Source organism: Harpia harpyja, chromosome 14 (assembly GCF_026419915.1).
Source record: "Harpia harpyja isolate bHarHar1 chromosome 14, bHarHar1 primary haplotype, whole genome shotgun sequence".
Taxonomy (NCBI): domain Eukaryota; kingdom Metazoa; phylum Chordata; class Aves; order Accipitriformes; family Accipitridae; genus Harpia; species Harpia harpyja.
Genome location: NC_068953.1, coordinates 38,049,632 through 38,074,187, shown reverse-complemented (window position 1 = coordinate 38,074,187; position 24,556 = coordinate 38,049,632). Strand labels below are relative to the sequence as shown.

At 44.8% G+C, this 24,556-nt stretch overlaps 1 protein-coding gene across 1 annotated transcript in view; it reads right to left on the bottom strand.

Annotated features, from left to right (window-relative positions):
- The window catches only part of HCN4 (hyperpolarization activated cyclic nucleotide gated potassium channel 4), a 105,945-nt gene that overhangs the window by 58,194 nt on the left and 23,195 nt on the right, over positions 1 to 24,556 (bottom strand). The window contains exon 2 of the mRNA XM_052808869.1: positions 16,181 to 16,604. Within this exon, the coding sequence (XP_052664829.1) occupies positions 16,181 to 16,604 (424 nt within the window). The remainder of the gene's footprint in view (positions 1 to 16,180; positions 16,605 to 24,556) is intronic.

The window sequence follows — 24,556 nt, the reverse complement described above, 5'->3', positions numbered from 1 at the left end:
GTTAAACCGAGCATGGGATGAAGCAAATGCAGGGCACCAAACTTGACCTCTTCAGATTTCAAAGCCTGAATGGGAAAACTCAGATATAAGCCTGCTCCACCAGTTTGGGGTTTAGCATGAATTCAGAACCATGGGATCTGATTTCCCAGTACTGTGTCTGATACAGCTGAAATCTCACAAAATGGAAGATTTTGCCTCCTTTCACTAAACTTACAAAGAATATCTGTTGGGTTCACAGCATCATCATATTTCAGAATTTTGTGCACATGGTGGGCAGCTAGGGAGACAGACATGGGAATTGCAGCGAAGCTTCTCTTCGTCATCACCTGCAAACTGGCGACTTCCTCAAGAGAATTTGCTCTGAAGCACGCAGATGGGTGTGGGCACTCTGAAGAGCAGTAAACAAAAGAATCTAAGGGATCAAATATTTCACAGCCCCCAACGGGAAGAGAGTCAGGAACAGATGTCTGATATCCCAGTTATTAATTTGGATCTCCCTAAAACCCCAGGCACCTCAGTCTCTGGAAGGATTAGACTGGTGTCCAAATTTTTAACAAATGATTGCTATTTGAATCTGAGCTACGTAACTCTCCCTACCATAGACAAGAAATTATCTGAACATCAGGATTTCATTACAGATCCCATCTCTCATATGTAGACTAAATATCATGGAGGATGCAAACACTTTTGACAAGACTAATGAGAAACAAATTGGCAATTGTCTCTTCTTCAGATCTACTGGGTGTCAAGAGGGAGGTGAGGAGGCAAGTGTTGAGGATCATTATGGATGAGGTGAGGGGCATGGAGTAGAATGTATTGGGATGCAATTAGAGAAAACCCTAAACTGAACATCAAGCAAAAATACTGATTGTAAGGCTCTTTTAGCAGCATGCTAAAGAAAAGGTAGGAAGCCATATAATTTAGGGCATCAGAAATGGATATGGAGTACAGCAGGCTTCTGTGAGCAGCTACAATTGCACCCAGATCTGCCCAAGCCAGCATATCTTCACTATGCTTCAGTACAACCAAGGTGACCTGGCAAACCCTTATCATCGCAAAAGGCATAAAGGGAAGACCAGCAGTGACAGCCATGGACAGGCCAGGCCAGCTACAAAGACAAGCATCTGGCCAGTATGTCCTGTCACCCTCCAGCAAGCCAGCTGGGCTTTGCTAAATTGTCAGCCCCATACACACAAATATACACATGTACACAAGATGAAAGGATGTCTCTACCATAACTGATGACCACAGATGACCTCCAGCTGCCACTGCTCCAGAAATCAAGAAGATCTCTCCCTGGTAAACCTGTGAACTGGCTGACATTGCTCTCCCATAATTACCAGCTGCAGGGAGCTTAGCCCTTTGCACCTGGCTTCGAGTCTCTCCAGCAATAAGCAGAAAAGTGCACAGCTTGCTGTCCTGCTCCCAGGAGGCTCCGGACCAAGGACTCGGAGCACTCCGCTGCCCTTGCAGTCAAGCCTCCCAGCCAGCCACCTGGTCTGCCACAATTTCCTAAGCTTTCAACACAGAGTTATGCACTAACCCCCCTCGCATGGTTATGTCCCAGGCTCGTTTCCCCAGTGCCACCCCAGCTTGCTCCTGGCCCTTTCTCCTACCACTTTTCTAATGCCAGTGCTGGCATCTGGAGTTGGCAGCTACCTCCCATCCATCAGCCAGCTGTCAATTAAGCTGGCGCATCGGCGCAACCTTCCCACCTTCCCGGCTCCAAAAAGCAACCCACAATGCACTGAGCTGCCAGCCTCAGAGGCAAGGAGCTGCTTGTTAGCTGTCACACAGGGTAAGCTCTGGACCATCTGCAAACAAATGATGGGAGCAAGAAGCTACGGTGTGGGGTGCTGATGCCCAGCCCTCATGCTGAGGAAATACCTTGTCTGGAACAAAATATGCTCCGTCCCTTTTAGCTTGGTCTTTCCACTTCAATCACTGTGGAAATATCCTCTCCCTCCTCTTCTATTTGAAAGATCTCTCCAAATAATAGTTTCTTCATACTTCCAAAACAGTACAGGAAGTTTTGGGATGGTGTCCTACAGCTCACATCTCCCCCAGGAAGGAGGGAACATGTGCAGGCAACTTTTTCTCCAAATGACCAGAAAAATTGCTAGCTAATCAAAACAAGCACTGTGAGGCACTTAAAGGGCTGATTGTAGCACTGGCTCTTCTCCCTTCCCTCACCCCCATTAGTTGATCAGGGTCAAATGCAGGGCTCTGAGACTGCCTCCCCTCTGTCTGCTGCTGCTGGCCAGAGGCTGCAGAGGTAGGAAGGAAAGGTTGAAATGAGCAGCACATCCTGGAGCCGGCAATCGCTCAGGCTGGGGCAACATTTACCAGGCAAGGGAATGGCAGAGCAATCCAACGCTTTCACCCTCAGGAGCTTGCTGCACTGCACTTGTAGCCCACAGTAGCAGGTTTGCTTGAATACAAAGAGCAGGGAAGATGAAGCTGTACAAGCCTCCGCAGGGGCTATGCAAATCTCGCCAAGGCCCATGGGTATTCAGTGGGGGTATGATCCTGCTCTGACATGTAAGCTCCCCCCTCCATGGTGCTATTGATATCCAGACTAGAGCAAAGTCAACAGAGATACATATGCATTTTTCTGCAATGCTGGTGAATCTTTAAAAGGAGGAGGGATGCCTCTCCCATGACAGTGCATGGCTGGTTTAGCGGATGCACTGCTGCAGACAAGCTGGCAGGGAGGTCCAGAGAGCTTCCTCTTTTCAGCTGCAGATGGAAAGCTGCTGCCAGCTGCTGCAGGTCCCCAGTCAGCACTCTGTGCAGCACATCAACATCTGAAGGCTGCAGATAAGGGGAGAGTGCTTTGCGATAAGGTTCCTTTTAAAGGAACCATCTCCTGTAGGAGCTTGCAGCATGCTGTGTCTCAGGAAAGGGGGAGGGAGGGAGAGGGTAAAGGCCAGAGGAACTTGTTCCAGCCTGGCTCCAGACCTAATTGTCTGCATTCCCAGCACTCACAGTGAGCCAGGATGGCGACTGAAGGTTTTTTTCCATCTTCCTAAAGTGGCCTGTGTTCTTCCTTCCCTGCCAGCTCCTAAAATGACCTTCAAGAGGGCAAGGAGAGGGGTAAAAAATCTGTATACGAGAAGCATCATCACGATGTGCTTGTATCTCATCTCCAGCAATGTTATTGCCATGGGTCATGAGAGAAGCTCCAGGAAGGGTTCCTGAAGTTCCCCTGAAGCATAGCTGCACTCTACCCACATGCATTCATGGGATGCACTGTTTAAGGCAGCAAAGCAGGCCAGAGCTGCAATCTGCTCACTGCTGCATGCTGACCCCTCTTCCTCACAGTCGATACAAGAGAGATCTCTCCTTTTGCTTTCCATGCTGGAGAAGCCAATCTCTTCCACCTGGCAACAGCAAAGCCCAGATCTCCACTCTCTGGCCCACTTGTTCTCTGTGGGCCAAAGCATAGTCAGACCCTGGCTAAGCATGGCAATCATCTACTGCATTGGAAAGCAATCAATCCCCTTCACAGTATACAAGACAATGCTGCAAGATGAACATCTCAAAAAAAGTGACAAGGTATTGCTGCTTGACACATTTAAAACTTATCTGTCAACAGCTCTTGAAGATCACAGACAATTCTGTGCCAGGACAGACTAGATGATGCAGCAGGCCTTCCCCATCTCTCATTTCTACTGTCTCATTTCACAGAAGTCCTCTTCATTCTGCTTTCCTCCCACACTGCCGGCCTTCTTCCGTATTTCTTTCACATTCCAGAGTTGGACTGGGTCTGCCTTACACTCAAGACAAAATACAAACATGTCTTTCAAGTCTGGAGGGAAGAGAGCTAAAGGGAAAAGTTCTTATCTGCCCTTCCTCATACCTGCAATCTTGAGGTGATTTATCAACTGAAAAAGGCAGTTGATAGGATGTCTGTGCATCCTGGCAGAGAACAGACCTTTGAAGAACTGCTCAGAGTGCAGAGGAGCAAGGCTCACCCACAGGCCAGGCCTGTGGGGAGGGGGAAGAGCCTGCTGGAGAAGGCACAACCAGCCTGAATCACACATATTTTTGTCCTCTCTCCACCTGTATGCAAATGACAGCCCTTTTTATCCTTTCTATGCACGAAAGAGTAACATGGAAATAGAGAGGAAAGTGATCACAGCACAAGCTCCCCATGACTCATTAGTGGCTCCACTTTGCATCTCCCATGGATGCTCTAGCACAAGGCAGGGACGGAGATATAGGGAGATACAGGGGAAGTGAAGAAGTGCTGGGCTCATGTGATACCCAAAGTTCATCAGTGCATTACAACACATTTACACAAACCCACCAGAAGAATATACCCCTCCAGCTGCAGGGGATATTGCCAGCCCGCAGGGAGCCCCTGGGAGGTGTGCAGTTGGCTAGCCTTTCTCTGTATGGTCTCTTCAGATATCCCTGTGGCACATAAGGGCAGGTAAGGGCCATGGTAAGGCTCTACCAGCCAAGTCATTTGTCAGGGCTGCTCCAAAGCTTTTCTGACCTCTGTGATGGGCTGTAACAACTTGCCAGTGTAGCAGAGGCACAGTTTCCCTGACCAAGCACTCATGTTTTTCAGGGAAGATTTAGAAGTGAGGTGAATTTAGGGGGATGTTGCATCCTTCTGGCACTGAAAAGGAGGAGCTTTCTCAGTGACATAGTCGTGTTGACATGTCTCATCTCCCCTAGGTACATCCTGCTACTTGCAGAAACCAATTAGAGCTGGGCCCAGTAGATAGGACTAGTTTTGGGTGGAGGTGATGAGAGGATAACTGAAAGTTATTTATCTGTTCAGTACCTTTCATTGGTGATCACTGCTGGGCCCTGACAGAAGACTCTGGACTTTGGCTGCACCAAGTTTGTATAATTAATTACACAATTCCAGCTTAATTCTTTGTAGCATCAGAAAAGCCAGGCGCACTGTTGGGATAAAGTGGAATTAGTGGATGTTTGGGTGATGCATACTGAAGAGGAGTCTAATCAACCCTATTCGAGGGACAGCCTCTCCAAACTGGGCTGCACTGAGACACAGCAAATCAAGAGGAATTAACACCCGGCAGTTTGCCGGGTGAAAAAAAAAAAATATAAATGAAAAAAAAAAAACCCAACAAACACAGCTGCTGCGTCTTAACTGCTCTCCACCCCCTCCAGGGACTTGAGGAAGAGCAGGCCTGTCAGCTGCTTTAAGGGACATTATCCTCACAGTTTCTTCCCAGCTTTTACATGGAAGCACTGCTTCTGCTTGTTTGATTGCTTGTCACTGCCAGCACAGAGGGAGGTTCTCTCAAAGTTCACCCTCCACAAGCTCCACCACACGAGAGTGGAGCCAGAGCTAAAGTGATCCTACATGAGGGTGGACTCCCAGCTGCTCCCTGCTCCCTGGGGTACAGTTCTGTGCACACCTCAGCACTGGGCAGTGTTTTGCAGAGTGACTTTCCCTCCCTGAGTGCGCTGCCCCCAATGTTGCTGCTCTCTCCTCAACTAGTGTTGCATCAAGTCACTTCTTTTCCAATTTGTCTCTAGCCATCTTCAGCTCCTGGCCCACACCTGACTCACTCCTTACCTCAAGGTTTCTCCTCAGACCAGCCTCCCTCTACTCCAGATCCACTTACACACTGCATAGACCATCATCCTTTCTTGACGATCCATCCTGGCTGGATCCAAACCTGAGAAACACACTCCCCAAATCTCTCCTTCTCTCCTAACTCTCAGGGATCAAAGATACAGAGTAACCATGATACCATCCTCTTCTATGCTCATCTACCTTGATGACCCCAAGTCAACAGGTCAAGGGAGAGGATATCAGATATATCACAGAATAATGAAAAGCCACGAGACAGTAGGGTGTGCTAAGATAAAGATATATATGTGCCACATTGGGTTAGGGCTCTGTTTCTAGAGAAGAGTAGGAACAGTGTCCCCCCAGCCCTGAGGGCAGCCCTGCCAAAGCATACTTAGCAGAGAAGTGTATGTTTACAACATATCTGAGTGGGATGGCTCAGGGTCTATGTCAGAGCAGATCTCAGGCCTAATGGCACCTCAGAAGCGTGAATGAACTGCGGGTGTTTAAGATCTGTGAGGCAACTACATTATTATCTTCATTTTATAGAAAGAAACATTGCAGGACTACAGGTATGTATGGCTTATCCTAAGCCCAGAAGGAAACTAGAAGAAGGATTCTGGTGTATCTGTTTTCAGATCACATCTCTCACTTTCTTTTTCCAGCTGTCACGAAAGGCAGAATGTTTCCCATGATCAGGCCCTCCCTGATTTCTGGCTTCTCCCTCATAAATACTGGATGAGCAAATCGCAAAGATAAAATCACCAGCAGTTCAGCAGGGAACTGCCTGCTACATGGCTCTGCCAAGGTACATAGGGCCACCATTGGCATTTTACATTGTCAGGGAAAATAGTTTTCTCTTTAGATTGAAAAGCCGAAGTCCACAGTCTTCATTCCCCTTTTCCTCTCTATATACACACATATACCCTTGCCTTCTGCCCTTGACCAACCAGATTGCGTGGAGAACCACTGAGGTGAGAACTGAGAGTGCTGCATGGTCCAGGCTCCTCTGCAGCTGACCCAGCTCAGCACTGCACGGTGTGTGGCTGGCTGCCACCATCCATCCCTCCAATGCTGCAGTGAATCCAACGGCGGCACTGCTGAGTCACGCACTGTGACTTGCTCAGGGAGCCTTGGGGTGGGCTTGGGCTGCTCAGCTCTTTGGGACCATTGTGCCATTGATCCACTAGGAAAAGCTTGAAACAAGGGGCCCCGATGAAATGTTCTTCTCAACCTCTATGATAAAAAACCACAGTGACAGGGCACTGATCACAGGAGGGGGAGAGGTATAACTCACCTTTACCTGAAAGAATCAAAAAAGTAAAGCACTTTTACTTTCTTGAACATAAGAGAATCACGATGGGTAAGGTGGCAGCACAGTAAGCCTGGGCTGAAGATTTTTGTTGTAAAGTTTTATCTTTAGTCTGCAAGGATTTTGCATGCGTCACTAGACTAAAATACTGTATGTGTGGTGCAATCCACTTCAGGAAGTGCCACGGGTAGAAGAGGAGGCATATTAATGAAAAGCAGGGCAATTATTACCTACTCTCTTCAATTTTATGGCACACTCTTACTAAGGAACTTCTGGACAGGCATTATCCAGCTCACAGCTCTGGCAGTCGCTGTTCTGCAGGACTTCTTGCTTAGGAAGGGGAGAAGACACAAGGGAGGAATAGTTACCAAAATACCCCTGACCATGTAGGAGTAGAGAAGGTGACATACACTGTAAGAGCAGAGAACAGGGGACACACGTTCCTTGGAACAAAAAACTGGGGTGAAGATCAGCACTGTCAACAACACTTTAGAATTATTCCCTGGTGAAGTGGTGCTTGAATCAAATGAATAAAAAGGTTCTTGTACTGAAGTCATAGATTACTTCCAAGACCTTTTCCAAGAAGGCAGTAAGGAAAATTTTGCCACGTATTGCAAAGAGATTTCAGAAATATTTTCAATTCTAATGTGACCCAGGGCATGTGGAAATTGCCTCACCCTTTCCTCTAGCCCTTGAGGTATTCCTGCTTAATCAAAACTGGGAGAGGGAGGAGTTAAAGTAGAAGAGGAAGCTTAAAAATAGGCATCCTTATGAGAGAAGCAAGAATAAAATGTCTTCTCTCAGCTGTGAAAAAGTTACCACATTGATTTCTGCTTCATAAAAATGAGGTTAAGTTGAATGCATTAAGCTGGCAAACTGGATAATTGCATGTCCTGAAACTGTCTTCAAAACTGCTCTTTTCACAGTGGTGCTTAGAAAATAACTTCATCAATAAGGCTCTTGCCCATTAAACCTTCACACCTCTCTCTGCCTTACTCAGGAGTGAAGCTTGTCCTTCCCAAGAAAGAATTCTTCTTCCTTTCACCTCAAACTAGTGGGGAAAGTAAGGCTGTTTTGCATTACACTAGCATATTTCTGGCAAGAAGAAAAGAGGATGAAAACCAAACAAGTTCTCAGGGCTGGGACTTTCCAGCTCCAGTTCCCCACACATAGTGTGTGGCAGAGAGTCTTGCACTGTGGCTGGCAACCTTTTCTCTAGACTGGAAGTGAGAATTGCTCAAAAGCCAAAGCTTGGCCTCGGGTTTTGCTGCCCCGTGGAAGAGCGTTCCTTACTTCCCCAGCCAGTCTGGCCAGGGTCAGGCCCTTCCATCCAGCCGAGCCGTCACACAGCCCTGCCAGCAGGATGGGTCCTGACCTTTCTGCATGGCTGACAATGCCCTATCCCCCTTCCTCAGTGCACAGCACCTTTGAAAGGCAAGAGCTTGCCTTTGGCTACCTTGTTTGCATGGCAACGCATATGAATTCTTCAACTCACAGTATTATCTAATGGTGGTGCTAGATCCTGAGGTCTGAACACTGCACTCCATCCTAGTGAGCTTTGTCTAGGAGAGGGGTTCAGGCTTCTACTCTGCCTTGAGCTCCGCAACACAACAGCACTTGTCACAGGGTGTTGTGTCTACAGACAGTGAGGTGTATTGATAACTGATTGTTCTCTCCCACCAGCCCCATCCACTTACTAGAATAAAATGGACTAGGTAGGTACCCACTACCGTGGATTCCTCTGGTGTACAGTGGTGCCTCAGAGTGCTCACCAGCTTCAAGGAGGGAGACAAGCAAAGCAAACCAGACAGAAGAAACCACACACATATCTATCTAAAGAGCTGTTCAGATACAGATTCTTTTCCAGGATCTAACCCCTTAATTATGCCAGTGAGTGGGGTATTTTTCTCTTCCTGCTAGCAGAGATTTGCTCTCCCTTTCACTCCAACTCCAGCAGGAGCAGCTGTTCAGGTCCCCATCTGTCACTTCCCCTTGCCCAGTGACTGGCTCAGAGCACATGAGGATGCTCTGTGGGGAGATGAAGTAACTGACTTCAATCTCTCTTGGCAAAAAGCAACTCCATGCTGCTGTGCTCCTTCTTATACTTCAAAATCCCCTTTTCTTTCTCCGCCACTAACCAGCTTGATTTTTTTTTTCATGGTCCTATTTGGGCCAAGCTCCTACTTCATTCACACAACTTATGGATTCGGCACGTTCCCTTCCAACCCTGTCTTGCTAAATACAAAAAGCAAGGCGAGGAAATGCTGTTCTCTTCAGCTACCTCATTAAAGTTTTTCACTTGATATGAATGCAATCAATAGTGCCCTCCTGGAAGAAGCTTCAATGAGAGGAGCAATTAATTTGCTACCACTTGCCAAGGCTAATGTGCCTTAGACACACTGGCCTTAAAGTATAGGGTGAGTTTGGCAGAACATGATTCCCATACTGCTAAAAGACAAAAACGGATTTGGCATTGGATCAGCAACCCAAATGGTAACAGGAATCTCCCTCTGAATGGCTTCAAAAGCTGTAGCGGCTGCCCCCAACTTCAGCACCTTATATCATATACGTATATATGTATTGACACAAAGCTATGCAGAGCACTGTGCAGGCCAGTTAGGGCACACACACAACCTGAGGTGCTCAGTTCCAGCTCCACAGAGGATATAGCCCTTTCAGGCTGGCCTTCACAGTGCTTTTTCTATGGGGCACAGCCCTATTGATGCGTGAATCTGTGTTCCCAGACATCAAAGGGAAGTGGGCACTGCCCTTGCTGGTTCCTGAGCTCACAGGATTTTTCTGTGATTTAGAAGGCTCCCAGAAGTTTTCCTTAAGCTTTGCAGTCAGAGTACAGGGTTGTCAAGACCCCTCTTCCTGTTACAAACATATTTGATGTAGGTCACAACACCTCATATGTCACCTATATGACAGCAAGATGGCAGGCTCTGTCAACATGCTGAGGGCCCAGGGTCCCTACATCTCTGCAGCTGGAGCAGGCCCCGTCAATAAAGTGTGTAGCCTCCATGGTATTAAATCTTAGAAAACAACACTGATTGCAGGAGGAATCCTCATGCCAGACTCCAGCACTTCTCCTTTGAGGACCCTCTGTTTTTCTAACACAACAGCAATAATAAAGGCTGCCAGACCCCCCCCCCCTCCAAAAACAATGGCCTGAAGAAAAATGACAGGCAGCTGGCAAGATATGGGCATTGAGCTGCAGGCAGCTGGTGCTGGCAGAGAAATACAGAGACGTGAGGTCCCCAAGAGAAAGGCAAACTTACCACAGGGTCCAGTGAAGGGACACGTAAGGAGTAGGCTAGGAGGAGTCTGAAGGAAGAGGAAAATGAAAGGCTGGAGCAGCAACCAGCTATCACAGTGATTAGAGATCATTAGGAGATCAGCCCTTCTCTTTTGAAAACCTTTATAATTCCATCCCAGCATAAGAGCCCAGACTGATGGCCCTTGTGACACAGAGAACCAGAGGCTGGGCACAGGCAAGACCCTCTTATTAAGATGCCTTACACCTTGGTCAGTGGGGACTTCACTTCAGATGTGTGGGGGAATTTAACCCCATTGCTACTGCTACAGAGAGCCTGAGGCTTACCAGGGCCAGTCCCCCAGATGATTTTGTCACACAGGCACCTGTCTACTAAGAACAGATCAGAGAAAAAACACCCGTGAGACAGCAAATGACTTTCACTTGCTACAAGCTGGATCAGAACTACTGACCTAGAGACAAATGGCTCTGTGTCCTAATCCCAACCCCTCAAGCCATCTATTCCCCCTATCATACCATCCTGTTGACAGAAGACACATTATGCATTGCCAGAAGGTGACTGTAAAAAAAATAAAAGGCTTTTTCCTTTTCATGGCAACCTCTGTAGCTGCGCAGCTATTCAAATATTTGCCTGGCTCCTTATAAATCATTATAACCCATTTTTTATGATATTCTCTTTGAAACTGTATTCCCATTGCCCAGGTGGGAAGCTTAATTTGCATTATAGCAGTAGAACTTCCTGCTAAAGACAAACTCCACCAAAAAACTTTTTTAGGTTTCTTTCTCCTGAAAGGTAACATGGCACAGGGCAGGGGATGGATCACTAGCTACCCACGGGCAAGTGACGGAAAATGCAATGTCTGTACCGGAATGGCGAAGATCTATTTCCTTTTGTTGTCTGTCCTCCCTCCACAAGGATGTTGTGCTGCACAAGTGAAAACAGTTCAATGTAAAAGGCTGCGGTAAAATCTTGAACAACCTTCTTCTGATATGTCAACAAGAGTTTTTTGCCATCGATTTCAGTGCAGCCAGGATTTTCTCTAAAAGGAAAAGATGCTCGAGTTTTGGGTCACTTTTTGCACTGAGAATGAAAATTACTGTAACTTGCATTATGGTTCTAATAAGCTTCTGTAATGACATTAAAGACAAATGCTTGATAATGCTGCCTTCAGAAATGAGGTAATGCAAATTTAGGAGGAAACCCAGCCCATTTTCCCCCTCCCTGCCACATTACCAGTGTTTGTTGAGTCTGATTTTACTCAAGGGTGGCCAGAGGTTTTAATGAGTTACTCTCATGGGTCTGCCTTGCTATTTAACACGACAGAATTGCAAATCATATCGATAAAAAATCTGCTAAGCTATTTTGAACTGCTTATGGAATGGGACCCTGCTGTGCTACTCGAGAACAATCATTTGCCCAGCTCCTCCCCTCTCAGGATCCAGTTATGGATTTGGCCTAACATTACATCCCCCAGGCCACCAGCCATGTTATTTTAATTTAATTTAAGGAAGGCTACAAATAGGTCAGAAGAAACTAAGGGAATTAGCTGTTCAAATCAAAACGAAAATCAATTGGGAGCCATATTCTCATAGTCTTTGGAAGCTCTCTCCTAGTCCTTCCACATAGGCCCTCTAGCCTTTGAATCAATTTTCAGAATATGTCTGAATCTTCTTAAAAGTAATGTCATCTTTCAGATGATGTAATCTGTACCCAGTAACAGACCTGAGAAGATGCATTCCCTCCATTCTAAAACTTCTATGTAATATGGAAAAGGACAGCATTCAGGAAAGTTTTCAAGTTTTCATTGATGTAATAGTTTGAAAATCACCAAATTGTCCTTTTCTTCAGGTTTCAGCTGCAAAAATTCAAAACTATTTTTTTTCTGACAAAAACCTCAAAAAATCCTCACTTACGATAACCTTATCATTGTGATATGTATCAAAACCAGTTAGTTCCTTTCCTTACCATCATAATCCCTCACATAGATACTGAAATCAAAATATTTTGGTTATCGTAGCCTATGTGCTATTTGGAAACCAATTTATAGGAGTAGGATTTTACTGTTGTCCCAATAAATGTTCCTTGTTTGTAAGTCAAAATAGTTCGATCCTAAATATAGGTTACTGCATCCTGGCACCAAACACAGGGGTAGGTGCTGTACATAAAATAGGGAAAGCTCAGCAAATTGCTCTTAGAAAAAAAAAAATTTCAATCATTTTTGCCTATGAAAACCTAGAGGTTTTTTTGTCTAACTCACAATCTGAACTGCATTGGTTCATTTTGATTGAGTATATGGGATACATGGTATTATTCTGCTTTTATTCTTTCTGCTGGGTGACCTTGGGATAAAGTTTGTAGTTAATGTTCAGAGTTTGCTTTCTCTGAACAGTTTCTCAGAGACGACAGTGTGAAGGCCCAACTCCCTGACTCTGTAAGTGACAATGTGCCTCCATGTTCACATAGTGAAGAACCCCTAACCAAACCAGATACCCTGAAGAGCTGTTGGAGTGGTTCAAAGGCCAAGATGACGAGAGCTTCTGTGGGTATGAACAAGGCATGACTGGAATAGTCATGTTTGTTCTAATCCTGGCAGTACAGCTCCAGACACAGACTATGCCAGCTCTCCTCGTTCTCTGCCTATGGACTTGGGAACTACCAGACACTGAAGTTTATAATACAATATTCAGGCAAGCCAGGCTTTAGCCAGTGCGAGTATGCCTTCCTACATTGCAATCAAGCTTCCTACTGCAGGGTAGATAAGGCAGACACTTCAAAAAGACTCTATTTATATTCTGCCTTACTAGTAAATTCATTTGTTGGATCACTCATGCAAAATGGATAATGCAAATGAAACTGCTACATTTGGAATTAAGCTTATTTTCGTACTCCAGTGAACATGGGTTCATTAGATTGTTTTTCTTCTTTTTTTCTTTTTGTTTTTCTTTAGGTTATTTGCCCAGCTGTGGTCCCCAAAGCACTTGTTTCAGGTCTGGGGGACGATGTCAGAGTAGTCAGCTGCTGAGCCAGAATGGTGCAGGCACTTCAAACCGCTGGCTCTTGTGCCCACAGACTCATGACTAGCATTGATCTGGAACTGATGAGTGGCTGGCTGTTTTACAGCATTGCAGCCTTAGAGAAGGCTGCTCTCTCCTCACTGCAGGGTGAGTGATAAATTCATGCAGAGCATGGACAATTGCAGGGGAAGAAACGGAGAGGCTCACTGTGAACTCGGGAAGTGACCACTTATCCCTGTACTCACTCAGAGTTACACTAATGCACAGATGTAACATTCATCTAGGAGGCAGAGTAAGTAGGTTAACATCCCTGCGTACGCTGGATCCCCCTCTCCTCCTCATGCAGAACCCAGAGCCTCAGCACTAGTTATAAACAAGGCAGCAGCAATTGCTCCATCAAAAGTCACTGCATCAGCTCAGTACAGGTGAGCAGGGATGCTCTATCCAGACACAAGACTGCACACTGCCTCTCTGACTAGTCCATCCACGTTTATTAACTCTGCCTCAGACTGCCCTACACACGTTCTTGTAGTTCACACACATACTCTTCTCCAGTGGACCAGCGTGCCCTACTCACAAGTCTTTTTTAGCTTATCTGGTCATATGCAAAGAGCCTGAGAGAAGGATACTACCTAGCAGATGAGACATAGAGTGGGATAGTGTGGAGGAGCAAAGGAGAACAGAAGTCTTCAGCAACCCCCTCTCCCAACAGTCCCTCTCCTTCTTTACCTCTGCACAGCAACCTGCCCCTTACGTTCACCCAGAGTAAGTCTAGTCCAACAGTGCTCCGTCCTACAGGAATTAACACTTCCAGATCACCACTGCTGATCTGTGCAGTGAGGAAAGATTAATGTGAACTTGCAGAGATAGATCATCTGTAGGCACTTCAGAGTAAGAGCAAGAAAGAAATGTCAGTATGGTTCCAGGGAGCACAACCATTTACTCCCATACAAAGATGAAGAAGCACTTCTCTTCCCTGTCTCCTTGTTGCTTTGTAGCATGCACTGCACCAATGACAAGGGATCACCCCTTCTCTCCGCTTCCCTCCCCCATATGAGAACGTGGAAAACCTCCCAGTATCATACTCCCTCCGGGAAACTGCTGCTTGGGTCAAGCCCTGTTTGAAAAAAGGACTATCACGTTTGCTCTGCTGGGCTCTGCAATGCATAACATAGTCTGCATTGCAGTCTCAAACTGCAATCCAACACCATCTGTCCCTTCCACTTGCAGCACAGCATCACTCCAGGGAGTCTGTTCTTCAGGGGCGATCCAGAGAGCGCCTGGCTGTGCTGTCCCGCAGTACCCACAACAGCCAGCAAAAGGGAAAAATGCCCCACCAATTTGTATTATTGCGAGACTGAAACTAGAAATGGCTGCTCAGTGAAACTGTATGAGAAGCAAGACAGGGAAAGGGTGCTGATTTGCTTTCATTTTATTATTTTTTAAAACAAATTCAGAACATTCAACAGCAAATATACTTAAATCCTCTTCAACCACCTCATGGAAAGGAAGTCATGGAGCAGAAACAAGCAAGCACAGAGCTCTGCACTGCTGTGGCTACATGTAAATCTGTATGAAGGAGCTACTTTAACAACAGCCTAAACCACCAACTCGCCTTTCCTGAGCATTCTCGGATTGGAGGACAGAGAAGCAATGCAACCAAGGGACAAGACAACAGACCTGGAGATATTTCATTGCTCTGCTAAGTCTCTGACTTACTGAGTCACACTGGGAAGGACACTTTTGCTTTATTTATCTCCATCTCTCTATGCACTTCCTGCCTGCCTGTGCTATGAAGCAAATTAACCTAGTAGTGAATTCTTCAGGGCTGTAGCCGTCTCTCCCTATACATCTGTAACAGCACCTTGCACAATGTCATCCCAAACTTCAACAAGGCATTATGCTCTGCTGTAAGTGAAGCATTCACAAATTATAACACCACAAAGATGAAGCCTGAAATTTGTAAAGTATGCACCAGTGCTCTCTCTCCCTCTGAGTGTGTGATGCTGGGAGGAGGAAACAGTTCAGCTCTATGAATTAGTGTTCTGACAGCTCGGTGCAATCTAGCCATGACTTGCATGGCTGCTTTCCCTTCACGTTCCCAGGAGCACACTCTGCATTAGATCATGCTCTGCATCAGGCTCTGCTCCAAAGCAGAGGAGAAAGTATGGGGAGGAAGATGAAATTGCCTTGACCAGCTTTCCTTGTCCTGAAAATATGCTCCCGACATGTGGAGAAAGCTGCAGGGAGCTTTCTCTCTGCTTTGGAGAGCATGGAGACAGGAAAAAACCCCTAATTTTCAAGCTGCTTGTAATGTTGTGGCTTCACTTACACTAGGCCTGACAACTCAGTCTGCGTATTGGAACTCCCCTGGGAACAGCACAGGTTCCAGGGATAGTGGGGCTCTTGCTTTTCACCAGACCTTTATGTCTTTAAAAAGACCCTATTTGTCTGCAGATTGCTCTTCTTTCCTCTTCCCCTTAACACAGTGTCATAGAATTTAGAAAGCAAGAAGGTTATAAATACATCGCCAAGCCATTTATTCAAGAGATAAGCATGTAAAAGAAGATGCTTGGGTAAACAAATGCCACAGGTTCTGCAAATCAGCTGTCTCTAGACCTTTCCTCTGAGCTCTTTCTGGACCTTTTGGGACTCTGAGGGGGCAAGACCCCACTGTCTGGCTAACTGCTCCAGTCACAAGCAGCTCTGTAACTACACACTTCCTGCAGGGGGTCCACCTGTGCTTGCTCTCCTTCCAGCCCACACATCATCTCCACAGATTATATATATTATGATTGTGAAGCATATAGTACAGTCTCAAGTGACTAAGTAACAATATGCTGAAGGCCCTCTCGGGAACCTGCTACAAGCAAAGCATTAGACTCAAGGCACAATTCTTTAGCATTCACATTGGGATAAAGTAGGAGAATGGGCATTCAAGGAAAGCACTTTTGTGTAATACCAGAGTAAGTGGAGAAAAGATTTAGGATGCAAGTGCATCACAGCCTCTGCTCACCTCCTCCCACTGATGAATATAGCGGATGAGCCGGGAGAGCCGCAGCAGCCGCAGGAGGCTGAGGATCTTAGTGAAGCGTACGATGCGCAGTGCCCGGGCTGTCTTGTACACCTCAGAATCAATGCGGGTTTCAACGATCAGGAAGATATAGTCCACAGGGATGGAGGAGATAAAATCCACCACAAACCAGCTCTTCAGGTACTTCATCTTGATCCTCTGTGGGTCTAGGATGATTTCTGTGTTGTCCTCCACCACAATGCCTGTTCGGAAGTTGAGGACAAGGTCGATGAGGAAGAACGTGTCTGAAACCACATTGAAGACAATCCATGGGGTAGTATTTTCATCCTTGAAGAAAGTGATGCCCACAGGGATGATGATCAGGTTCCCTACCATCAGGAGCAGCATGGTCAAATCCCAGTAAAACCTGGACGGCAAGACAGAGACATGCGAGATCAGCTATAGCGTAGGAGATCAGGGAGCCCAGGTCAACAGAACTGATGTGCTTCATACATCTCTACTGTCATTCATTCCTTATGCTCTGCTAGTCTGCCTGATGTACTCAGAGTGCACAAGCTGCTAATTAAGTACTTAATATCATAGGAACACTCATCTTCTGGCTTAGAGGGTTCAGAAAGGAATTGAGTACATGGCTGGACATGCCCACTTGAAAACTTCGACTGGGACTTTAGAGCCACCCAAGAAGAGACTGACTTGCAGTTACTACAATGACTGTTAGGTAAAGAGAGAGAGAGAGAACAAGTATTTGGAAGGCCTCAAAGTTCGTATGCCAATAGAGCCATTTGGGGTTAAAATCATCAGGCTTGCTCCTACTGCCTGATCCTTCTTTAGAAGTAGCTAGCACTGATAGCATTGGGATCAGGATGGAACTGAAGACCGTGCTGTGATCTACAAGGTTCAGTTTAGATTTCCTGCTGAGCCAAGCTTACACCGAGCCTGGACTTTAGGAGTTTAGTCCACACTCTCTAGACTCCTGTGTTGTACAGAAATAATCAATAAAGCTTGGAGTCACGTACCTGGGAATACCTATTTCATTTCTAAAGTAAGCAATGACAACATTTAACTACTGCTCCATGAAGCACAGTGTCCAAGAAGCTTATCTCCGCTTTAGTGGCAAGTCAACATTATCCAGTGGGTGTTACAACAACATTCATTTTTGGTTTTGAAGGCACACACAGTCTGAATATAGTTCCTCATTCACTTGTTTGGGATTTTTTTCAAGATTTTCCCCAGGTATTAGTGTAAAAGATACACAATCACACAATGTTGCCACAACTCACCCAGACAGAGGAATAAAAACTTTCCTGGGTTTCATACTTTGTTGAGGAGTCTCACAAAGGAGCCTCATTGCCCAATACAGTGGCGGTCCAGTCCACTCCAAATGTCTCACATGTAGAGATGCCAATGGATTGTGGTTTCACGTTGCCAAGATTTCATCAGCTCCACACTGTATACTACAGGGCAGCTACTATAATATTGTGAGGTATCATAAATAACTTGTGTTAAGATGCACTTGTCGCAGCAAATGAGCAAAGTACACAGAGCAAACCGATTACCAGGTTTGGTTGCTTAAACCCGAAGATGCAACATGCAGAAAGCTGCAGTGGCTCCTCCAGTCAGTCATACAAATTAACATGGTGTTTACATTATTATTAATCTCTTGAGTACCAAATAAGCCTAACTTCCTAGACCATAAAAAAGACGACAGCAAGCTAACACAGGAGAGAGAATTGAGCCTTCCTTTAAACCAATCATCTCAATAGCAGTGAAGTCAACAGCGTGACTCTGGATTTACAATGATGTAACAAAGGAAACTGTTGGGTTTGCCGAAGAAGGACATGCACATGCTGCTTCTCTATCTGTCTGATGGATTACAGTCAAAATCACTGAAATATTTTAGGAGAAATAATTTGTCTTAAAGATCCTCAAAATCTAGCTTTGGTAAAGAGTTGTTCAGCTTAAGCGTGGGCCTTGGACCAGACTGAGCTGCTGCAGAACAGTATCACTGTAGTGAGGCAACTACGCCGATTCGTTAAACTCTCAGCAGGAAAACAAAATGGAAAGAATATGCCTTAAAAGCCTTCTCTGTATAGATTCTCTCTCCCTGTTAAGAACATAACACTTTAAAGCACCTAAAAGCATATCTAAGATTCCAGCTATTACACACATACAGACAGGGTCACAAACCAGCAGCACACCAGCAATTCTCAGAAACATTCAGCAGAGGCTGATGGGAATGGATTTCAGTATGAGCAAAGGTATCCACTAACGAGGTTTCTAAAAATGTCATCAACTGTCTCTTTCTTGCTCTCAAGGTGCCATGCCCCTGCAGGCAAGGTAGCCTGCAATCCTTCACTTAGTATAAAGGCACAGTTGGTGCTGGTAGACACTCAGCAATGAGATTTGTCCATATGCTTCTACGAGCAAGGCCGTGTCACACAGTAATATGCATTAATACTGTACAAATCCATGTTGTGGTCTTCCTTATTAGGGGCCTGAGATGATGCTGCAGCTTTCCTAGTCGATTAATCCAGATAATCGCACAATAGCAGGAAGTCTGGAAGCAGTGTGTATATTATTACCGAAAATAAATAACCTCCCAGCCATCTTTAATTTGCCTTAGGGAATACAGAAGGAGATATGCACAAAGAAAATTATTTTTCCCAAGTTTCAAATTAATGGCATGAGACAGACATGGCCAGACATGCAGAGATGTAAAGGTAAGTGGCTTTCTTCAAAGATCTTTGGATTTTTGTGCCTCTTATTTTTACGCTGGCTAGTGATTTCAAAACTTAGTGGCAACTGGGGACAATGACAGCAGTGGCTAGGATGGCTCACAGTTTAAGTAAGATGTTTTCCACACACACAACCCCAGTAAAATGCTTTCTGCCTGACTGTAGCTCTTCCTGCTACCCCAGTCTCTTATAGTCAAGCATGGTCATACCATGGTCAGCTGTCCTGCATCCTGATTTACAGCATTTCTTGCTGTTCCAGTTCTAAGACCTTCAAACTCACTTCACACACACTCTTCAGTCCCAGTCTGCTATTACTGCTAAACTGTCCACAGAGAATCATGGTTTGCAATGTGGGCAAGCAAAGATGAAGTGCTAAAATTCATTGCCTGGTGTTTCTTAAACCACAGTTCTCCTCAAGGGTGTACTAGTGACTCAAGATTATTGTCACAGGCTCCCCTCAGTTCTGACCTTTAAAGCCATCACTTACAAAACACAGTTTTATCCAATGCACCCCTGCTAATAAAAGGGTATCCAAGGTGTCAGGGAGGAGATAATCTTTGGACTCTACAAAGGAGGCAGAAAAAGCTGAAAACCATGAAGAATTTGGTCTGCGCACCAATTCCAGCACAGGAAATTCACCCGCCTCTACAATGTAAACTGCCTAGAAGTTAAAATTTAACTATTAAGATTCCACAGCTCCCGAACATTTTAATTTTACCCACATATGAAGTATGATCTGCTCAGGGTGGCATCACTGGATTTAGACTGAACAGACTCTCAGGGACCACAACACCTCAAAGGTCTAATATCATCCATGTGTCATTTTGTATTTACACTGAGGAACATCTTTTCACTCCCTGTAAATTATTGGCCAGACTGACTAATGGTGCATGTAACGTACGCAAGGGCAAGCACCAGCTATTAATAACCCATGTTTTCTGTACTTCTGTTGTTCCTTTCACCCAGGGATTCCACAGAGCTGACAGTGATGAAATTGGCTCCGCTGCACCCATGAGAAGCAGATAGAGTTATTATCCCTGTCTTGCAGATAGAGAAGCTGCATGGCAAAATTAAGAGAATGGGATTTGTCCACGGAAGTCTAAGGCTAAATAAGGGTTAGGACCTGAATTTGATTCTTGAGTCTAACCAGATCTGAAGCTATTCATATGGCTTGAAAAAGAGTTTAACAGAGATGCATCTCATGGACATCTTCCTCTGATATCCTGTCTTCTTCTCACTTCTCTTCCTGTTTTCAAAAGCCTACATAAAAATTAATAAATATGAATGTATTGTTTTATTATAGTTGACACAGTGCAACTGAACAGCTCACAGCACAGGGAACAGCCACCACTATATAAACCAGATGTCTTGTTCAAACATACTTGTTTTTTATACTACATCCTGCTCTATGCACACTTCTTAGATCTGAAAATCACATTTTAACATGTACTGCTACCTCCGATCTTTTAATTCCTAATATATTATTTAGTTGTAACAGAATGCATCTGAGAATTAGTGTGGCAAAGACACTTCAGGAATATATGCTCTTTAAGCATAGTTGGTGTCACTCAGTTGATTTGATAGTATGTACGCTTCATAGGTATTAGTTTGTGGGTCTTGACCAGAAAGTTAGATCATCTTTCTGTTCTGTCTAGTGCATGATGTAACAGCAGGCTAGGACTATTGCTTTCGGATGTAATTTCTTAAAATTAAATAAACCTTGATTTTTCAAAACTATTCCATGATGCAGTGTAACCAATTACAGTGCATAAGCTCAGGAAGGATTGTGACCAATTGGAGAGAAAATAGTAAATTGCAGCAGTTAGCCTGGTCAGCATCACTGTGTCAGTATGGCATTCAAAACCTGCCCCTGAATGGGGCACATTTGTGGCCTTAACTTCTGTTCTTGCTCTGTAGTGTTTGCACTGTCAAGAGAAAATAGACTTGAGCAACCTCACCTCTAAATTAACAAAGCTTTTTGGATGTTTTCACTTCTGCTGAAAGGCAGCCAACTCTGGGTTGAACTGAGGTGCTGCCTGAAAGTGCACAGAAAGGAAGCAAAAATAAAAATGCATCTAACTGAAAATGCCAGGGAGCCACAATATTCTCACCAGCAATGGAATTTAGCTCAGACACCGTGGCCAACCTTCCTAACCTTACAAGAACAGATCTTTAATGAACGTATCTTGCTAAAACCAAAGCCAGAGACAAATCTGATTGCTCTACAAAGCCCAGGCAGGAGCACTGCCTCGGCGCTGACTCAAGAAACAGAGTGCCACCTACTGAATCACAAATGACATCTCCATCCTCTGCTTTGCATGGGGAGGAATTGCAACATTATTCCTTTAAAATGCTGATGAAAATCTGCCCTTTTCTCCAGAGTGGCAGCTCCCTACCCCTGCTCTGGATTGCATGTTGAATTAGACACTGCCATGCTCACCAGCAACTATCCTGACAGGAAAGAGGTCGTGCTTTAATTCCCAGCACTGCTATTCGGGCTAGAAATAGAAATCATCTTTTGTAAAGAGCATTAGTGGATGTCAGTGTGGCTGGAGCAGCAACGGTGGGAGGAAAGTTTACCCCAGAAAGCAGCCATTCACATAGGTATCTGAACACAGAGGAGAGAGAAAGAGAAAGAAGCAGGAAGAGATCCTTCCCTGTCTTTGGAAGCATTCCTTCTCCCAGATATGAGTAGGCGTATTTCTACTGGAGAGTTACAAACTTTGCATTATTCACAGAGATAATAGGAGGAACACGGTGATTCACTGCTCCTAAACACACTAAAGGACACTTACCAGCTACCCAGTCCAAGAATTCACTTGCTAGAAGAATTCATTTATTTATAGGGAGTTATTCAAATACCTGTGCACTTGAAAACCTCTTTGAAATGAATACCCACCAAAAAAAGGAGTCAAATGATGACTTATAAAAATATTCTGCACGCTATATAAGGGGAAATGATTAGGGGGACCTAGCTAAAGGTTAAGACAAACAGTTTTAATTCCTTCTGACCAATCTATGCAAATAATATGTATCCTCTGCCATCCTGAATAAAACCCCTGAGAGCACTGATAATTAGCGATGCATTACGACAGCATGAGGAGAAGAGCTCTGCTGTGTCCCAGCCTCCTCTAGCCTCCTCTAGAATTCCCTGGCTGCCTGCTTTGGCAGCACTGGCTGCTTCTCATTCAGCCGTGGTTGTCCCTGTCTGCTACAGAACATGGGCTGCACCAAATTCAACTTCACTGCCAGTTGTTGCTATGCAAATACATAGAAAATAAACAGTGGAGATACACCCAGGGCTGATACAGTGGTTAAGGGCTACACTCAGATTACCTGCACCTGTGGGTCTAAGGAAGATGTTCCAACTATCTCCTCATGATGACAGTAAGGAGGCAGGACTGGGAGCCCTGTACAGCTAGTAGTCTGAACTATTAATCTTTCTTTTGAACTTAGATGCCATAGTCGTCATGATGCCTCAGCTGGGTATTAGAGAGTAAGTGGTATCAGTGAGTTATTAAGAAGGGATACAATTCTGCATGTGATTAACTTTCCTATCAGGAGCAAAAGAACTATCAGCTAGTGATGAATTTTAAGTACTTACATAAGCAGGTGTATGGATAGGGCTATCTCACAGTACAACATCCGCTACAAATGAGATGTATGCCTTGGAGCACTTTGCATCCAGATTTCTTAAAACTCATGTGTTGTCTTTGACAAAATTTTCATTGAATTCAACTGTCAGTTTTACCTGAGGCAAAATAATTTCCAAGGTCTGTATTTAGCCTTTGATTTAGATTATCTCCAATCTACATAATTGCTCACCTAATCCCCTCTGAACAGTGCAGAATTCCATACTGTGTTTCGAGTTTAACACATACGCTCATATTATTACACTAAAATGTAATTACATGGATTTTGGTGAGTGGAAAATTAAGAAAGCTATTGCTTATGTAATACTTCAAAATGGCACTTGCAGTCCAAACAAGGTAGCATGTTAGCTTTTTATTGCTTCTCATCAATTTTTAAATCTAACACTACATTATAAGGCAATAATCAACACCCTGCATTTTTGAAAGTAATGTCCATACATTAATTAAATCCCAATAGACATAATTAAGAAGGTATTATCATCCTATATTACAAATAGATAGACTATGAGATAGTAAAGATTTAAGTAACTTATTCAGAGGTAGAACTTCTATCCGGAAAATACGGTTGCCTAGTTTCAGAAGAGGTTTCCAGTCACGTTATATACTGTAATTTGATCAATAGCAGCAAAGGGGAAATTTCCTTTCTTTTCCATTGTAAAAATACAAATATACACATTATGTAGTGATATTTTTATTCCAGCTATAATACTTGACAATTTGCAAACAACACGTTTGAGGCACTGATGCAGTTAACCAATTATAGTACATTGTGAATTATGCCCTTTCTTTAACTTACAAAATGCAATGCATTGTATCAATATGAGTTAGCTTAAATTATTAGTTCTTTGATAGTACCTACAATACACCCACTCTACTGTCAGGCTTCTTAAAGAGATGAGATTTGCATGACATCCAGAGGGACCATCCAGAGGGACTTGGACAAACTCCAGAACTGGACCCATGTGAACCTCATGAGGTTCAACAAGGCCAAGTGCAAGGTCCTGCACCTGGGTCGGGGCAACCCCCAGTATCAATACAGGCTGGGGGATGAAGGGATTGAGAGCAGCCCTGTGGCGAAGGACTTGGGGGTACTGGTGGATGAAAAGCTGGACATGAGCCAACAATGTGCACTTGCAGCCCAGAAAGCCAACCGTATCCTTGGCTGCATCAAAAGAAGCGTGGCCAGCAGACCAAGGAAGGTGATTCTGCCCCTCTACTCCGCACTGGTGAGAGCCCACCTGCAGTACTGCATCCAGCTCTGGGGTCCTCAGCACAGGAAAGACATGGACCTGTTGGAGCAGGTCCAGAGGAGGGCCACAAAAATGATCCGAGGCCTGGAACACCTCTCCTATGAAGACAGGCTGAGAGAGTTGGGGCTATGCAGCCTGGAGAAGGGAAGGCTCCAGGGAGGCCTTATTGCAGCCTTTCAGTACTTAAAGAGGGCTTATAAGAAAGATGGGGATAAACATTTTAGCAGGGCCTGTTGCAATAGGACAAGGGTTAACAGTTTTAAACTAAAGGAGGGTAGATTTAGACTAGATATAAGGAAGAAATTTTTTACAATGAGTGTGGTGAAACACTGGAACAGGTTGCCCAGAGAGGTGGTAGATGCCCCATCCCTGGAAACATTGATGGTCAGGTTGGATTGGCTCTCAGCAACCTGATCTAATTGAAGATGTCCCTGCTTACTGCAGGGGGGCTGGACTAGATGTCGTTTAAAGGTACCTTCCAACACAAACTGTTTTATGATTCTATGATTCTATGTGACAGAGATTTTTACAGGAGAAGTCAAAAGAATTGAGGACTAGTAAAGCAGACCTTATGTCGAAGGTAATCTACCAAGGAATGTGTTTGTCTGAACTACATAACAGCTCAATGTTCTCAATAAACACGGAGTTTGGTAGCTGTTGGCACAGCCCCTGCTGCCAGCGCAGTCAGAGTGGACGACAGAGAGCACCACAGTGGGTAGC